General features: G+C 34.7%; 1 protein-coding gene across 3 annotated transcripts in view; it reads right to left on the bottom strand.

Moving 5' to 3' along the window:
- COL4A5 (collagen type IV alpha 5 chain) overlaps window positions 1-20,573 on the bottom strand; it is a 250,831-nt gene that overhangs the window by 144,121 nt on the left and 86,137 nt on the right. For all 3 annotated transcript variants that reach the window (XM_078363412.1, XM_035287997.3, XM_054251548.2), the window contains one exon: window positions 6,443-6,502. Coding sequence is in view for 2 of the 3 variants with exons in the window: in XM_035287997.3 (XP_035143888.1) it covers window positions 6,443-6,502 (60 nt within the window). In the remaining variant the exon portion in view is untranslated. The remainder of the gene's footprint in view (window positions 1-6,442; window positions 6,503-20,573) is intronic.

Here is a 20,573-nt window from a genome sequence, read left to right as displayed (position 1 = left end):
TTTTTATTAGAAATGGATGTTAAATTTTGTTAAATGCATTCTTTGCATCTATTAAGATAATTACATGGGGGTTTATATAATTATGCTCTAAATTTTGTTTTTCTGAGTTCAAATCAAAGATGTCCCTGTTAATTTTCTATCTTGTTGATCTGTCGAATATTAACAATATGGTGTCAAAGTCTCCCGCTATTATTATGCGGGAGTCCAAGTCTCCTTATAAGTCATTAAGAACTTATGTATCTGGGTGTTCCTATATTGGGTGCATATATATTTATGATCGTTGACTCCTGTTGTTGCATTGATCCTTTTACCATTATGTAATGTCCTTGTTTCTTTTAGTCTTTGTTACTATTAAAATCTATTTTGTCAGAGACGAAAGTTACAACTTTTTTTTTTCTCTCCCTTTGATTGGTAAGTCTTCCACCAACCCTTTGTTTTGAGTCCTTGCTTATGAGATGGATCTGGATACAGTGAACCGATGGGTTTTGACTTTTTGTTCAATTTGCCTGTCTGTGTCTTTGATTGGGGCATTTAATCCATTTAAATTTAGGATTAATATTGATATTTGTGAGTTTAATATTGTCATTTAATGCTAGCTGGCTATTTTGCCCATTAGTTGACATAGATTCTTCATTGTGGAGATACTCTTTACCTTTTGGTTAGTTTTTGGGATGACTGATACTGGTTGTTCCTTTCTGTGTATAGTGCTTCTTTCAGAAGCTCTTGTAAAGCAGGCCTGGTGGTGATGAAATTTCTAAGTGCTTGCTTGTTTGTGAAAAAATTTATTTTTCCTTCATTTATGAAGCTTAGTTTGACTAGATATGTGATTCTAGGTTGAAAATTCTTTTCTTTGTGGGTATTGAATATTGACGCCTACTCTCTTCTAGTTTGTAGGGTTTCTGCTCAGAGATCTGCTATGAGTCTGATAGGCTTCCCTTTATGGATTATCTGACCTCTCATTCTAGCTGCCCTTAGAATTTTCTTCTTTATTTCAACCCTGGTGAATCTAACGATCATGTGTCTTGGGGTGCTTTACTTGAGGAATATCTTTGTGGTCTTCTCTGTATTACCCGGAGTTGAGTATTGTCCTGCCTTACTAGGTTAGGAAAGTTTTCCTGAATAATATCCTGAAGAATATTTTCCAGCTTGGATTCATTCTCTTCATGACATTCAGGTACACCTATTAAACATAAATTAGGTCTTTTCACATAGTCCCATATTTCTTGGAGACTTTGCTCATTGCTTTTTACTCTTTCTTCTCTAATCTTGTCTTCCCATTTCATTTCACTAAGTTGGTCTTTGACTTCTGATATCCTTTCTTCTGCTTGATCAATTCAACTGTTAAAACCTGTGCATACTTCGCAGAGTTCTCGTATTATATTCTTCAGTTCCATTAATTCACTTATATTCCTCTCTAAATTGTCTATTCTCGTTAGGATTTCATCAAACCTTTTTACAAGGTTCTTAGTTTCTTTACATGTTCTTTTAGTTCACAGAAGTTTCTTATTATCCACCTTCTGAAGCCTAATTCTGTTAATGGAACACACTCGTTCTCCATCAGGCCTTGTTCCCTTGTTGATGAGGAACTGTGATCCCCTGTAGAGGGAGAGACATTCTGATTTTGGGTATTCTCAGCCTTTTCATGATGGTTTCTTCCCATCATTGTAAATTTATCCACCTGTCATCTTTGTAATTACCGACTTTCACATTAGGTCTCTGAGTGGACGTCCAACTTGTTGATTCCCAGTGCCAGAATCTGAGCAACCCATTGTGCCAGCTAAAACTGTGGCATTAAGATTCATGGTGCTTTTCTGCCCAGGAATCTTAGGTCTGGCTTCCTTCTTGAGTCCCTTTTTCAATCAGCTGAATAGGTGACTCTGCCTTCCCAGAGCTCCAAACGTCGGCCAAAAGGGGACCCAGTCCCGTTTACTCTGCACCAAGAACCGCCGCACTGAGGCACCGGCAGAACCGCCGTGCTGGCCACAAGAGTCGCGCTGGCAATCCTTGGGGCTCCTCTGCTGGGAATCTCCTGGTCCGTGAGCAACAAAAATTCGTCTGAAAGTGTGGCATCCTCTCGTTCTCTGCTCTTTCTCTGGGAGCTACAATCCTGAGTTGCTAGTAATCAGCCATCTTGGATCTCTCTGGTAATGCAGGTTTCTTAAGGAATTTGTCCATTACACCTAAGTTGTCAAATTTGTTGTTACGAGGTGATTTGTGATAGTCCCTTATTGATCTGTTAATGATTGTAGAATCATCCCTGATATGGGTAATTTGTGTTTTCTCTCTGTTTTCTTATCATCTATTGTGCTGTTAATTACCAACATTTGACTATGTTTTCTATTTTTTTCTAGTTAATATATTGCTACTTTTATCTTTATTTTTCCTTCATTCTCTTAACTTTAATTTGCTTTTTATTTTCTATCTTCTTAAGTGAGAAACTTCGGTCACTAATGTTAAATCTTTCTTCTTTTCTAACACAGACATTTAAATCTATTTCCCACCTACACCCTGCTTTAACCCCATTCCAAAATTTTCAGTTTTCAACAATATGTAACTAAAATCATTTTCTAACTTTCCTTGATTTCTTCCTTGGTCCAGTCGTTATTTAGAATAGTCCTTTTAAATTCCAAATAGTAGGAAATTTCTACAAATAGTTTTATTATTTATTTCTTACTCATTCCATTGTGATAAGAGAATATACTGAAAATTTCAATCTTTTGGTATTTAGAGGGTCTCATTTTGTGGCCTATCACATTGTCTACACTGGTAAAAACTCCATGGCTCTTGAAAAAGAAAATTACATTCTATAGCTGTTGGATCTAAGGCTCTTTATATGTCAATCAAGCCTAAGTTGTTAAGAGTAGAACAACTGAAATAGGAGTGTTAGAATCACAACCATGATTGTGGATTTGTCTATCTCTTTATTTAATTCTGCCAGTTTTGGCTTCATGTATTTTAAATCTCTGTTGTTACACTTGAAACAGTGCTTTGTGTTAAATAAAGAGAGGGAAAAAGATACAGTCTTCTTACATATACCAACATTTACATCATTTCTAGTACTTTCTATCCTTTCCTATAAATTCACACATCCATCTAGTGAGATTTCCCTTTAGCCGGAAGAAATTTCTTTATATTTCTTTTAATGCAAGCCTGTTGGTGAATAATTCCCTATTTTTATTCTGAGAAAATGTCTTAAATTTGCCTTTATTTTTGAAGTGTATTTTCACTGTATATAATAACTGTGCTGGCAAAATTATTAACTCTCTAACGATGTTTTCACATTGCTGTACACTATCCAACCTTTTTGATGAGAAGTCTGTCATCATTCATATAATTGTTCCACTACATATGGTATAAATTTTTTTCTAGCTTATTTCAATATTTTCTTTTAGTCTCTTTTTTTTCAGTAGTTTCATTATGATGGGTCTAGGTATAGTTTTCTTCATTTTTATTCTGCTTGAGGTTTGATGAACTTCTTATATCTGTAAATTTATTCTTTTCATAAAGTGTGGAGAATTCTTGCCATTCTTACTGCCCCATAATTTATTTTTTCTTTCTGCTATCCTGTTCTTTGTCTTCTGTCCTTAGATAACTCCATTTATATTTACTTGATCATTTGACACTGTGACAGAGGTCACTGAGGCCCTATTTTTTTTTTTCAATTTTTTCTTCAGTGCTCTTCAGATTGAGTTTTTCTTCTGATTTATCCTTAGGATCACTGACTATTTCTTTTGCCATCTCCATTCTACTGTTAAGCTCATCTGGTAAATAGTTTTTTTTGTTACATTCTGCTTTTCAAATATAAATTTTCTTTTTAAAATACAGTTTCCAGTACTCTGTTGTGATTCTTTATTTGTTTACTCATTATGAGGAGATTTTCCTTTTCTATTTTCTTTTCTTTTTTTTTTTTTTTTTTTTTTTTGAGACGGAGTTTCACTCGTTACCCAGGCTGGAGTGCAATGGCACAATCTCAGCTCACTGCAACCTCCGCCTCCTGGGTTCAGGCAATTCTCCTGCCTCAGCCTCCTGAGTAGCTGGGATTACAGGCACACACCACCATGCCCAGCTAATTTTTTGTATTTTTAGTAGAGACGGGGTTTCACCATGTTGACCAGGATGTTCTCGATTTCTTGACCTCGTGATCCCCCGCCTTGGCCTCCCAAAGTGCTGGGATTACAGGCTTGAGCCACCGTGCTCAGCCTCCTTTTCTATTTTCTGTTTAATTCATTGTCTACAAATCCCAACATCTGTGTTAGTTCAGGGTTGGCTTTCATTGATTGCTCTTTTTCTTGACTGTAGACCACTTTTACTTGGTAAGTTTTAATTGTATACTGGACATTGTAGGTAATATGGAGAGATTCTGGATTCTCTTAACTTCCTCTGAAGAGTATTGATTAATCTTCCATTTTAAGAAAAAGCATAGTTAACTCAGCTGACCTTGAACTTAAAACTCTGTTCTCCCTTCAATGGACAGCAGTTAAATCTATGCTCAGTTATTACAGCTTTCCAGCTGTTTCTTTTTGCTGGGTCCTATCAATCTTCCTCTATAGCTATAAACTTCAGTATTCAAGCAAAAATTTGGATGGAATCCATAAGCAATTTTGTGAGCTCTTTCCAATGTGTTTCCCTACATCCCAATATCTTCCCCCTCACCTTCCAGCCATTCTGGCATCCTCAACTCTGTCTGCTGACTCAAGACAGTAAGACCATGGGTTTCTGTCTGGGTTTTAGCCATCCTTTGCCATGCAGACTAAGGGCTGTACTCAGGGGAAAAGTTATATAAATGCACATATGTCCAGTGTACTTCTTTCTTTCAAGTGCAGAGTCCTCTCCTCTTTCTTCCTTTGGTTATGTTCTTGTACTATCAAATAGCTGTTATATTTTGTCCAGGGTATTTCATTCTTATCTCAAGAAAAGTTAATCTGATAAACATCACTCCACTATTATCTGAAATTATTCCCTCTTGTTATTTTCACCACTACAGAAATCACCCTTACTGCAAAACTACTCCCCTCAAACTAATGTTACTCAAATAAGTGTTCTGTAGAAGACTATCCAATAAATATTCATAGGTGTTCTGTTAGGGGAAAGTCTATAACACGGTCAAATGGGGCTTGGAAATGTAGCATTACAAAATAAACAAATAGGTTTCTTTGCTGCAGAACTTTTAAAAATCTCTAATATGCTAATGTACCTTCTATACCCCTAAATAGAATACACTCTAGAGATATTGTCCCAAACTTCTTCATATAAAATTAGCAACATTCACTAATTCATTCAAAAATATTGAGTCCCAAAGAGTGGAGACTAGAGTATGATCCCATCTCCTAGTATAACTCTTTTTAGGCTATAATTCACTATCCCTTTTAATTTTATAATATTAATGTCATTCACTGACTTACAGTGGTTAGGCTTATGCTACATAATATTTACCAATACTTACTTTGTAATCATAATATCTATACAATAGGAGATGCTGCTGTGGAAAAAGTAAGATAGGAATAAATATTCAGCCAAGCATGGTCACTCACGCCTGGAATCCCCTGCCAAGGCTGGCAGATCATTTGAGGCCAGGAGTTCAAAACAAGCCTGGCCAACATGAAGAATCCCCATCTCTACTAAAAATACAAAAATAAGCCAGGCATGGTGGTGTATGCCTGCAATCCCAGCTACTTGGGAGGCTGAGGCACAAGAGCTGCTTGAATCCAGGAGGCAGAGGCTGTAATGAGCCTTGATGGTGACACTGCATTCCAGCCTGGGTAACAGAGCAATACCATGTCTCACAAAAAAAAAAAAAATGGATGTTAATCTATTATTAACCTACACACACTAGATAAAAATACATGAAATTGCCTGGTATCACAGATTAGTAGCTTGGTCAATATTTAGTTTCCTTCATAAGTGTTTTTCCCCTCTCTTTGCCTGTCAAGTAAGTCAGTGCCTTCAATAAGACCTATCGGAGTTTAGCAGATTATAGCTCTCGGGCCAAATGCAGATGTTACAAGACCCCAACACTTACCCAAAGGTAGCCGTTGGGTTAGGGTTTCTCCACTATAGTCCGTTCTGTGGTTGTCAGAAATATGTTACAGGAAAGGGATCCCGATCCAGACCCCAATAGGCACATGTTCTATGGTCCAAGAGCTAAGAATGTTTTTAAGTCACTTTTAAAGATCTATTTATATAAAGAAGGTAAGAATATGTGACAGAGACCTATGTGTCCCATAAATCCTAAAATGTTTGCTCTATGGCCTTTTACAGAAAATCTTTGCTGATCCCTAAGATATACTCTAATCCTTATAAGCTGTCTAAAATCAGCAGTACAATAGGATTCATTTCACTTGCTTAAGTACTGAGATAGAAGCCCTGTTTCTAAAAAGATATTTATTAAAAACACTAGTTTACTGGCTTTACTAAATTTTCAAAAGCCAATCTCAGACCTTACCTTTTCCCCTTTTATGCCACTGCAGTCACACTTTGATTCTGGAGAACACCCATAGCAAGTCTACAAGGAAAAGAAAGAGAGGAAAAATCATTAAATATGAACCCGAAAATCAGACTCTGACTTACAGCTCAACTGAAGTCACCAATCCAAACTTGTAAGATAAATACCAGAAAAGCATCTGAAAAGATGTACCCAATTGCAAACAATAGGTACCTCTCAAGAAGCTTGTACCTTTTATCATATACACATCTGTCTGAATTTTTCAAAAGGAGCAAACATAATTTTTATCATTTTAAAGTGAAAAATATTGTTTTATAAGATATTAAAAATGAGAGATCTCTCAATAGAGGCTGAAAATGGAAAAACACCATATTGTACTTATAACAACAAAAATCCATGCACGTATATTCACATATAAAATTCAGACATGCATTTCAAAGTTAATTATTCTTACATTAACAGCCATTTGAGGTTATCACTACCCTTTGCCTCTTCATTAATGCATGCATGTTGATACTATGCATAATCTAAAATATGTTAGAAATGAAAAAGAAATTTATGCAACTTCCCTGTAATATGATTTTCCATATGTCCAAACTCTCAGGAACTCTCCTTTTTTTCTTTTAATATTGTTTGCAAGAAATTACTTCTTACTCTGTATTAGCCATGACCTTGGCATCTAGCCAACATTGCCTACCACTTCAAGTCACTTGTTTCTCTCCATTCATAAGCAATCATGGCACATAAAATATATAACACTATCTCTTACCACCTTCCTTTCTTTTCTTTGCCCCTATTCCTTCATCACTAATAATAGCTCAGTCTCTAACAGCTTTACCACAAATGCTGTTCCCATAGTCTAGATGTTCTGAATAGCCATTCGATCATATTAGAAACTAAGGTCCTCAAGCCAGAAAAATATCCTCCTCTAAAAGAGAAAACCTACGGAGGAAAAAATACAGTATGTGACTTCAGCCATTCAGAACTATCCTTTACTCTTAGAAAATGAACTGCTTCAAAAAACAAATTCGTTTAGAAAAACAAATTAGTTTAATACACATGGATATCTCAGTATTTACTTACAAGGGGTGGCATTCTTTTCATCAGATAGATATCAGACTGAGTTACTGAAACCTTTATGCGATATAAATACCAAATAATGCCCATCAACTTTCAGGGCCTTTGATATAAAATACCTGAGCCTCCTGCTCAACATTCCATAATTTCCTTTACTCTAGTCATTACCAAAGTACCTTACTCAACCCTTTTGAAAGCACTGAACTCATCCTTCTAGTCAAAATTCCTAACTAACTCAGGTGCAACTAGAAGTCACTTTCATGCTGAAACCTCTAAGAGCAAACAACAGTGGCTTCATGTTGGAGTAATCTCTCACTCACACTCCTAAAAGCTGCTCCAGTAGAAGATGTGCTCCTGACACTTCAAACAGAAAGTCTGCTACGCAGCCATTATTTATTATCCATAGATGTTTTGGGGTTATATACTCATTTTAGTATTTTACACTAACTACATTACAGATTAAATAGACTTATTCAGACTTACTCATTCATCAAACATGAATTGAATATTACTAGAAGCCAGAAAAATTGTTAGGCACTAGACTTTTAAGATGAATAACACACAGCTCCATCCAACATATGTAACTAATTTAACAAATACTTATTGATCACCTGTTACATGCCAGCCACTATGTTATGTTGGGTGCAGGTAGAAGTGCAAAGTACATCACTGCTCTCTAATGGAAGGGATGAACTCATCTACAATGGGTTCATTTGTAATTGTAATACATTACATTACAATGTGCAGGAATCAGAGGTTAATTAAAAATACATAATATTTTTGTGCAAACATAAACTTTAGGTTTCAAACTATGGATTTTATAAAATTTAGAAGATATCATTTCACAAGAAGATACTGATTTACAAGTTCAAAAGATGGTAACTGTCAATGGCCATAGTCCCTGAATTAGAGTGTGCATACTGTCAACACTCATGCATTAATGGAAAGGTAAAGAGTAGCGATAACCACAAATGGTTGTTAATGTAAGAATAATTAATACTCGACATTGAAATGCATGTCTGAACTTTATATGTGAATATAGGTGCATGGATTTTTTTTTGCTGTGAGTAGAAGATGGTGTAGCTTTCCATCTTCAGCCTTTGAGAGATCTTCCTCTTTTAAATACAAATTAAGCTCCTAAAAATAATGCAAAGCAATAGCCTGACAGTATTTCATTAATGTGAACAAGATTCTATGTGACCTTTCTTTCTAATTGCAGTTTGACTTCTCAGTATCCAACAATAGCCCCTAATTCCTAATATAATTTATAAACAAGCAGAAACTTCAATACTCTTCCATGTCATTTTACAAGTAATTTTATTTAATGTTTGCAATTTTTATGTAGTTTTACATTAGAGAGAACACAGGTTAAAACAGTTGGGAATTTTAGATAAATGTGCTTAAATTTCATTTACAATTTTAATTTATATTCTATTTATTCCACCTAGGTTATGGGAATGACTGTGTTACTCACGGGCTAAACAGACATTTGTAATACGCACACCAACCACTAGATGCCACTTTCCATACATTTATAACAGTGGCACCCACAAGGAAATAGCCCCAATTTGACATCTCGTTAATGGAACGACTTGTTTTCTTACCAACATCTTTTAATATTGATTAGGTGTCTAATAACCACAAGTACAATATTAGGTCTATGAGTTGTACAAAAGTAGATGTAGGTGCTGCCTTTAAGGAACTTCCTATCTAGGTGTTTTTTTTTTTTTTTTTAAGTAACTAGGTATTTTCAGAACACATAAAAAGAATATCAATGCAATTGAATAATAATACAGCACACAATGCTAATTGAAAGAGCTATAAAATACAATAACTATAAGTTTACTTCAGCAGTTGAATCATTTAACCATGGACAAATCATTTCCATAGTCTTGGGCTATTTTCTCATTCATAAAATGGCATAGACAGTATGATCTCCTTAGGTAGCTTCCAGTTTTCACTGTATGTGATTCTGTAGGATTTGCCAAGTAAAAACGAGTGGTAGAGTCAATAATTGCCATCAAATTTAAGAAAAACAGTTCCATCGAGCCTGAGAGTATTGGCAAAGGCTCTGTGGAGAAAGTGAATACCTGGACTTCAACTTGGAAGGATAGACAGAAAGATATCTAGAGGAAAAATTGCCATGCTAAGCATTATTAAAATATAAAATTGATTGTGACAAAGAGGTAAAATAAACATTATGTACCTCAGTCTAAAAGGCTTTCTAAGTTCATATGAAAAGGATATTTAAATTTTCAAAATTGCTAAAGACTGCTAAAGCAAGAAAATGATGCACATATAGTAATATTTTAAATTTTAATTGTGGAAAAAAGTAGTAACATGAGTAAGGAAGGTTTTGTATTACCACACAGTAAAACACATGACAAAACTACAATAATTAAAAGAGTATGGTATTCAATGAACAAAAATAGAAAGGCCAGAAACAGATCTACACACACACACAACTACTGTATGATAAAAATTGACATGTCAAATAGAGGTGAAAACAATGAATTTATCAACATCTGGTGCTAGAATAAATATAAAAAATAATAAATTTTGATCTTCTGGTGCTACAATTAAAACACCAGATATTAGAGTTAAAAGCACAAATAAAATAAATTTTATATGAATTAAGGTCACCTAAAGAACCTCACAAAAATTCACATACCAGCAACCCATTCTAAAGATTCTTCCAGTAAGCCTCAAGTTGAATATCAGAATCTGAAATTTTTATAAACATCCCTAAGTGATTTTGATTCAGGTGTTCCAAGGAGAAACATACTACAAAACAATGGCAAAGAGAAATAAGAAATATTCCAGTAATGTGGCTAGTTAGGTAGCCAGATGATATGCTTACTTTAAAAAAATGATTGGAAGAAAGTTAAGACCTCTAAAAGCATCAAAGGGAAGCACAATAAAATTTATCAAATTAAAATCTAGAGAAAATCAAGAAATGAACTGACCAATTAAACTACTTTTTCCCTAAGGACATTTGCCAACCCTGAAGAATTTTCAAGTTTTGTTTTATAATTTCTTTTAGCGTAAGGGTGTACCATGCATAAATGTACCTCACAATCCCACTCCAAGGGAATTGGAAGAAAAGATATCCTGGTGCTTAGCAGAGAAAAGATATCCTGTGCTTAGTTTTTTAAGGAAAAAAATCCTTAGAAAACTCACCACAAACTAGCCAGATTTGCAATCCAAATTAGCATTACCTGAGTGGACTCTGACTGCACTGGACCTTATAGAAGCTGGGCAAAAATACATGCAAATTCTATGTAGAAAAAACATACCTTCATAGTAAACTTCAAACAATCTGAATACATAATGTTTTAAAGGAAGAAGAGCTTTCCTACTTAAAAATTATTAAGCATACAAGAAAACAAAATACCATAAGCAAAAATGAAAAGAAACATCTGACAGCAGAAAGTACTCACTAAATATTTCAGCCATTTAGAATTACCAGATAAAAAAATAGATAACTATCCCAACAATTATAAAAGAATTTTTGTAACTTAAAAATAATAAAGGGAGCCAGCAACTTTAAGAAAATGACATAGCTTAATTGAAATTAAATATAAATTCTGGAAATAAAAGCTATAGTAATTGAAATTTAAAACTCAATGGATGGGCGTCACAACAGATTAAATAGAACTGAAAAGAGACAGAATGAAGTTAAAAGATTTAGTAAAGCTAAAAAGAAATTATATAGAATGTAGCATAGAGATAAACCATGGAAACTGAAATAATCATTAAGAGACAGGGAAGAAAGAATGAGGAAGGATAACATTAAGGAAACTGGGATTCTAGAAGAGGTGAGAGAGGGAATAAAGACAATAATAAAGAGACAATGACTAAGATTTCTCAAGAAAAATCTACAGATACTTGTGATTCAAGAACCCAAACGAATCCAATGGCAGAAAAATAAAACCTGAAACTAGGTGCGATAGAACATAACTGCAGACCATAAAAGTAAAGACCTTAAAAGTATCAAAAAAGACAAGACAGACTGCTTTCAAGGGAGTAAAAATTAATTTACAGATTAGTTCTCAGAAGCAATAATGAAAGCCAGAAGACCACAAAATGACATCTTTAATATGCTAAGAACCTAATTCTTCTTTATTTCTACCTGACTGGATTATTTAAAAAGAACTGACTTCATGTTTTGAGATTCTTTATTCTGCCTAGTCTATTTTTTAAGCATTCAAATATATTTTATATTTCTGTCAATGAGTTCTTCAGTTTCAGAATTTCTATTTGGTTCTTTTTAAAAATACTTACCTCTTCAGTAAAATTGTTCATTCTCATCCTGAACTGTTTTCCCAATTTCTTTGCATTGTTTTTCAGAATTATTTTATATCTCACCCAGCTTCTTTAAAATCAATATTTTTATTCTTTCTCTGGGATTTCAAAAGTGTCTTCTTAAGATCTATTGTAGAATTATTGTACTTCCTTTGCAAGTATCATATTTCCTTGCTTTTTCAGGTTTCTTGTGTCCTTGTGTTGGTAACTGCATCTGGTGTAACAGTCATTTCTTCCTATTTTTTAATTTACTTTCTTAGGGAAGGATATTTTTCTGAAGATGTATCTACAATGTTGGCTATGTATGGGTACTTTGACTTTGATTCTTTGCATAGTAATGTAGCCTCTGTGTGATTTCTTTGGCTGTAAACATCATTAGTGATATTGAGTTTCCTTGGTGTGTTAGGGTATGGTTATTAGTGAAGGCTGTGGTGAACTTGTGCTGGGGACTGGAATAACAGGTGAGCTAGTCTTAATGCTGCGGTGGTGGTACTAGTGGGTTGAGCATGCATATCTTTGTGCCTCAGGGAATTTTACACCAACCCTGGTGTTGGCGGTTACCAGTGGGTTAATTCTTAGGCCTCCAGGTGTCTTGCTTGGATGCTGATAGTGCCAGCAGTGGACCAGGTAGGTGAGCAGGTTCTTCAGCCCCTGGGCAGCTTGAATGGTGTGGGTGATGGCAGTAACAGTGAAAGGACAATTCTCTCGGTCCTGAACAGTGTGCACTGATGTTGATGGTAGCTGCAACGGGCTGAGTAGGTCAATATCCAGGTCCATATGTGGTGCTAGCAGGCAGGTACCAGCTGAAGTGGTAGTGGTTGGGAGTTTAGCTGCAACCTCAGGCCCCCAGGAGAACTGGAGCCCAACATGGTGGATTCGATTAGACAATCCCCATGACCTCAGGCTATGTGCTCTTTCTCAGAACAAGAGTGAAACAGCTCTGCAGGCTTGTGCTCAGGACCCCAATGATGTGTGCAGGCACCAGCTCTGTTGGATGGAACCAACCCAAATGCCCACTGATGATAGACTGGTCAAAAAAAATGTGGCATATATACACCAGGGAATACTATGCAGCCAGAAAAAACGATGAGTTCGTGTCCTTTGTAGAGATATAGATGAACCTAGCAACCATCATTCTTAGCAAAGTGACACAAAAACAGAAAACCAAACACTACATTTTTTCACTCATAGGCGGGTGATGAACAATGAGAACACTTGGGCACAGGGAAGGGAACAACACCCACAGGGCTAGGTGGGGGGCTGAAGGGGAGGGGAGGGGGGAAGGGGAGGAGGGGGTGGGATAACACTGGGAGAAATGCCTTATGTAGGCAACGGGAGGGTGGGGGAAGGAGACAGCAAACCACCATGGCATGTATGTACCTATGCAACAACCCCGCAGGATGTAGGACATGCACATGTACCCCAGAGCCCAAATACAATAAAAATAAATAAATAAATAAAAATTGGCAAACCACCAAGAAAAAAGAAGACTCAAATTAAAATCAGAAATAAAAGAAAGGACATTACTATCAAGATCAGAATAGCAGGGAACTTCCTCAACTTGATAAAGGGCAGCTACAAAAACTCCCACAGCTAACATCATCCTTAATGGTGAAAGACTGAATCATTTCCCTATAAGATCAGGAACAAGACAAGAACGTCCACTCTGTCATTTATTTTCCACATATTCCTAGAGGTTCTGTGTGGGGCAGTAAGACAAGGATATGTACAATCCGTATGGAATTTTTTCCATTTTTAATTTTTTGTGGGTACATAGTAGGTTTATATATTTATGGGGTACATGAGATGTTTTGATACAGGCATGCAGTATGAAATAATCACATCACAAACCATCCATATAGAAAAGAAGAAAGTAAAGATATCTGTCTCTACATATGACATAGTCTAGTATACAGAAAATCCTATTAGAACAAATAAATGAATGTAGCAAGGTTACATAGTACAAGATCAATATATAACAATCAATTGTATTCCTATAAACTAGCATGAATTTAAGTGAAAAAAATCCATTTACAATTGCATGAAAATGATAAAATTCTTAGGAATAAACTTGAGAAATTAAAAAATTCAATTCTGAAAATCTATAAAACATTGTTGAAATAATTTAGAGAAAACATAACTAAATAATATTGCTAAGATAATAATGCTCCCCTAATTTTTCTGCATCTTCAAGGCAATGCTTATAAAAAACTGACCCTAAAACTAACATGGAATTTATATGGAATTGTAAGGAATCCCAAAAGCCAAAATAATATTGAAGGAACAAAGCTGAAAGATTTACACTTCCCAATTTCAAAATTTGCTATAAACCTACAATAATCAAATCAGCGTGGTACTGGCAAAAGGACACATGTATAGTTCAATGGGACAGAATTGAGATTACAAAAATAAACCCATACATCTATAGTGAATTGATTTTTGACGAAGGTGCAAAGGACATTCATTGAGGGAAGTAAAATTCTTTCAACAAACACTGCCGGGACAACTGGATACCCATATGCAAATAAACTTGGACCTCTTCCACACATTATACATAGAAATTAACTTAAAATGAATCAAAGACTAAATACAAGAACGAAAAACTATAAAATTCCTAGAAGAAAACAGAAGTAAATATCTTAGGCTGGGTGCAGTGGCTCACACTTGTAATCCCAGCACTTTGGGAGGCCCAGGTGGAGCAGATCACTTGTGGTCAGGAGCTCAAGACCAGCCTGGACAACACGATGAAACCCCGTCTCTACTAAAAATACAAAAATTAGCCGGGCATGGTGGCGTGCGCCTGTAATCCCAGCTACTCAGGAGGCTGAGGCAGGAGAATCGCTTGAACCCAGGAGGCGGAGGTTGCAATGAGCCGAGATCATGCCACTGAACTCCAGCCTGGGTGACACAGCAAGACTCTGTCTCAAAAAAAAAAAAAAAAAAGGAAATATTCTTAACTTTTGCTTAGTCAAAGCCTTCTTAGAAATGATACCATAAGTAAAAGTGACAAAAAAGGAGATTAAAAACAATTTTGTCAAAATTATAAAAGTTTTTGCTTCAAAGAATGCTACAAAGAAAGTGAAAAGACAACCTACAGGATGGGAAAATGTATTTGTAAATCATATACCTTATAAGGGACTCATATGAAGAATATATAAAGAATTCTTATAACTTACTAGGAAGCAAATAATACAATTTTAAATGGGCAAAAGATTTTAATAGACATTTTTCAAAATATGTATCTTTGTATGGGCTTAGTGTGTGTGTGTGTGTGTGTGTGTGTGTACATATATATGTGCTCAACATCAATAACAATCAGGGAAATGAAAAGTAAATCAAAACCACAATGAAATACCACTTCACACACCTTAGATAGCTATAATCAGGACAGATAATAACAAGTATTATTGAGGATATGGAGAAATAAAAACTCTCACACATTGCTAGTGGGGATGCAAAATGGGGCAACCACTTTATAAAAGTCTGGCAGTTCCTAAACAAAGTAAACATATGATCCAGGAATTCCACTCTTAGGTATATACCCAAACAAAATAGAAAAATGTCTATACAAAAATCTGCACATGAATGTTCGTAGCATCATTATTTATAAGGATAAAAAAAGTATAAAACAACCTAAATGTCCATGAAAAAAATGAACTGATAAACTGTAGTCTATGCATACAATATAATATTATTTGGCAATAAAGAGGAATGAAGTACCAATTTACGCTACAACATGGAAGAACCTTGAAAACATTACGCTAAGTGAAAGAAGTCAGACACATAATACCACATGTTGCATGATTTTACTTCTATGAAATGTTCAGAATAGACAAACCTATAGTGACAACAAGTAGACTGATGGTTGCATAGGGCTGGGGGTGCTGGGTTGCCATGGAACATGACAGTAAAGAGACATGAGGTTTCCTTCTGGGTTGATAAAAATCTTCTAAAATTGATTTTTGTGATGCTTGCATAACTGTAGGTATTCTTAATTTACCGAAAATTTTAAATGGGTAAAATGTATGGTATGTAAATTATATCTCAATGAAGCTGTTAAAAAAAAAATCAGTGCAATAAAGTAAAATGTGGGAAGACCATTCTGTGAAGAACTGTGATGGGCCTGAGGCTTTTCTCTGCTTGAAATTTAGCAAGTTAGCCTTGCCATAGTTTCATAGACACTGGCAAAATCTACAAGACTTCTTAATCAGAGACAACAACTAATTTATTATTTACAATAATAGCCGGGGTTTCCCCAAGCTCCAATTCCCACAAGGTGATGTAAAGCAGACAAGGTGATGACTTGACATTCAGTGCAATAGGTTATAGGAGACAAACTGAGTGTTTAGGGAATCCATATATTTTATAGTGGGCAGTAAGCTTGCTTTACCTTTTCCCAGAGATATTATTAATATCTTTAATGTACTAGAAGGTAAACAAACCTGGCCTTTCCTCCAAAGGAAGATACTATCTCTATTTTCCAAGTCATTCATTATAACACATCCTTGAAAAGACAGATCATTTTTTTTTTACACAGGTTACAGTGTAGAGCATGGCTTGAAGGAGGGGCAAGGCTGGAAGATTAGTTAAGAGGCTATTGCAGAGGCCAAGAGAGTGATAATAAGGACCTAAGTGGGTCCATGGTAGCAGAGATGGTGAAAGGGCTTGAATCTAGAAATAATTAGTAGGTAAATTCACAGATTTGTAATTGATTGGAAGTGGAAGGTAAGGTAAGGGAAATGAAGTTGTCTAGGATGATTCCAGGTTTCTAATGGATAGTGGTGTTTCTAATGGACAGTTCAGAACAATGACAATGCCTCTCTTCTCAGGATGTACAGAGACACGAAAGATCCATGGAAAATTTTCCTCTAATGCATTCTAGATATTTAAATTTGTAAGAGAATAAATAAATGCACTACATGAACAGCTATGAAAGGCTTTTTTGGAACAGTAAAGAAATTTGGTTATGACTTGAATATTAAATGACACTTAAAGATTGCTGTTGATTTTCTTAACTGTGATAATGATGTTACATTTATATTTCCTCAGGTGAGGCATGATGCATGCTGAGGTATTTATGCATATAAAGTGTCATGATGTCTGCAACTTACTTTTAAATGCCTTAGCAAAATGTGTATACACACACACACACATATACTTACATAATCATTAAACACATGCACACACATAGATACTCTGGAGAGCAAGAGACATAAAGCAAATATGGCAAAATGTTAACGTGTTGAATCTTGATGAGTATATAATGATGTTCATTATATCTTCTTTAAATTTTTTGAAAATCTGGTTACTAAAATGTTAGGTAAGTACATTGAGAAAATTCTAGAGACAAATACTCTCAGACTGCAAAAACTGAGGCAAATTTTAACATTTGAGACATTTATCAGAGACATCAAAAACACACAGTTACATAGAAAGGTTGGAATTAAAGATTTTAAAAGTTATAAACAAATAATAACTAAAGGAAGCAAGTATAGCTGTATTAATTTCAGTCAAAGTAGACTTTAATGCATAAGTGTTGTGAACGCCTTGGCAAACACCAAAACAAGGCCACTTCGGAATGATAAAAGGTTTGGCTCACAAGGAAGATTCTAAGATAAAGCCCTCAAATTGAAATAAACAAATCCAAAATTATAGTTAGAGATTTTAAACAGACCTCTAATAACTGATTGAACATGTAAACAAAATAAAATTTAAGAATGTAGAAAGATTGCTATATGACTAACAAACGTGTTCTAATGAACATATATAATACAGTGCATCCATGAAATGAAGAACACACACTTTCATCAGGCACATCCTGGATATTTATAAAAACTAACCATATACTGGGTCTTAAGTCTTGTCTAAACAAATCTCAAAGAATGAAATTTGTACAGAACATAATCTCTAACTATAATTCAATTGAGCTAGAATAAAAATGTTAAATCTAACCGAATTCTCACACAGAACAGAAGAGGAGAGAACTAGCATAACCATTATATCAAACCTAAATAGAACTGAGTCTGAAAGAAAAATTATGGGCCAATCTTACCAGTGAATATAGATGTAAAAATATTAAATAAAATATGACAAAGTTGGATTTAACCCAGGCTGCAGCCATTATTGAAAGAAAAGAAAAAAATTTGTCAAAAAAAGGAAGAAACAATGTTATTCACAGATGATATGATTGCATACAGGGAAAATTCAAAAGAATCTACAAAGAAATCTGAATTAATGGATTTTAGCAAAGTTGCTGCATATGAAACCAATAGAATTCAATATCAAAGTGAATTCTATTTTTATGCACCATAAATAAAATCAGAAAATAAAAAAAGACCATTGACAATTTGGTTTCCAGCATAGTCTCGCAGGGAAAAGGTAAGAAAAGTAGATATCATGAAGCACTTGAAAAAAAAGAAAAGTATAAGAAATGCATTACAGGAATAAAAGAAATGTAATTAGAAACTATAGGGAAAAGATAAAAATAAATATAATCATAGAATATTACCTGACAATACAATAAGCAACATATTTATAATATGTACATATTCAGAACAATGTAAACATTGCTTATTGATTTAATTAAAAACAGGGTAACATATTGGGAGATGATAGTGGAAGAGAGATAGAGGAAGTAACACAAAGAGTATTTCATCTATCACAGCACAAATAAAAAATGTTGATAAAGCAAAAATTATTTGCAACTTTTGCCCTGGAAAAACTGATCTAGGACTCAAAAGGGATGAGGACAGGAACAGACGTTTTTCAGTACTACTTGTACTTTTTAAACCATTTGTACATAATATAAACTATGGCATATTACCATGCAATGGCCACTCCTATGGGTATCATAAACTTGTAGATAACCAAACAGAAGTTATCTTCAACCTGACTACCCTTTAAACAAAACCCCTATTTTGTTTTATTGGACTCACCATTTTTTATTTTTTAAAAAGCTATTTGTTATACTTTAAGTTCTGGGATACATGTTCAGATTGTGCAGGTTTGTTCCATAGGTATACACGTGCCATGGTGGTGGTTTGCTGCATCCATGGCCCCGTCATCTACATTAGGTATTTCTCCTAATGCTATCCCTCCCCAATCCCTCCACCCCCTGCTATTCCTCCCCTACCGCCCCACCCCTCAGACCCCAGTGTGTGATGTTCCCCTCCTTGTGTCTGTGTGTTCTCATTGTTAAACACCCATTTATGAGTGAGAACATGTGGTGTTTGGTTTTCTGTTCTTGTGTCAGTTTGCTGAGAATGATGGTTTCCAGTTACATCCATGTCCCTGCAAAGGACATGAATTAATCCTTTTTTATGGTTGCATAGTATTCCATGGTGTATATGTGCCACGTTTTCTTTATCTAGTCTATCGTTGATGGGCATTTGGGTTGGTTCCAAGTCTTTGCTATTAGGAATCACCATTCTTTAGTAGTCCAAGGATAAAAATTTTAGATATCTTTGTTATATCCCTTTATTGATATCCTATCACAATCCACAAATCTTGTTATTTCTTCCTAAAAAATGCTACCAATAAAAGAATGTTAGTGGAGTTCAAAGAGGTATTAGAAATTAATCTATTTCCATCATTTTTAAACATGAAGAAATAGAGAGCCAATCAATGACAGAACCAGAGCTAAAAAGAGTTTTTTGACTTTTCCCACATTTGAAACTGATTCCCATTTGCTTTCAAATTTTGAGCAAAAGCCACGATATTTTGCCACATTTTACATGAAGAGGATACGTTTTCTTCTTGCTGTCATAAATGTCTTCCTTGAAAAATTAAATTAGAGATGAACACATCAATCAGTTGGAAAGCCTTTTAACCAGAGCAGCATCTGCCACTTTCTACAAACTCAGAACCAAAAATATTAGAGAAGACTCATTAAAATATGATGACTACTACATGTAATTTGTCAATACTGATATAGTTAATGATTTCCCTTGATTTAAAAAATTTGCATTTTTTTAAGAAATCAAAGAATGAAATATGCTTATTTAATTTTTGAGATCCCACATGTTTTTTTTTCCTCAAATGCGAGTGAAGAAAGGTTGCAGAGAAGAGGTAAGAGGCCAAAAAAAGGTTACCAGACATTGAACTGTGCGAGAGTTTAAGGATTCTCATAAACTCACATTGATCAAAGTGAGCCCAAAGATTTAAAGACATCAGCTAATAGACAAAGGAGCTATTCTGGCATCCAGTCTGAACAAATTACTAATTGCTTTTTTGCCAGTAGTTTAATCTTAAAAATCCACAGAAAAGTTCATGAAGTTACCCTCTATAACTTTGTTTGGGATGGGGAAGCTATGCCTACAGCTCATTTAGGGGAAATTTTTTATTAACAAGTACTTTTGGATATCATTTGGAAATATGTGAAAAAGGACCTTTTAAGAATCTTTACCTTATTAGATGATTTTAATGGTATTTGGATAAATGAGATTTCTATATTCAAAAATTACCTTAAATAAGAATGACATTTGCTAAAAGTAGATTCTGTAACTGGCACATAGGAAAGAAACCAAGTGTAGGCTATTTTATTCAGTAGCAATTTTTCCCCAAGTTTTAAGCACCAGTGATAATAACTGATATTTGATAACTTTATTTTATATAATGTTGGCTCTGTATAGTTCATGTGGGATATATGGAGATTATTAAATATCTGTCCAGAAGAACTTTATAACTCAGTAAGGGGAATTAGAGAAATAAACAAATTAGTACTTATTAGATAAAATGAGATAAATGGTAT

The sequence above is a fragment of the Callithrix jacchus genome, chromosome X (genome assembly GCF_049354715.1).
Source record: "Callithrix jacchus isolate 240 chromosome X, calJac240_pri, whole genome shotgun sequence".
NCBI lineage: Eukaryota > Metazoa > Chordata > Mammalia > Primates > Cebidae > Callithrix > Callithrix jacchus.
Note: the sequence above shows the minus strand (reverse complement) of the source record. Positions and strands in the feature narration are given on the sequence as shown.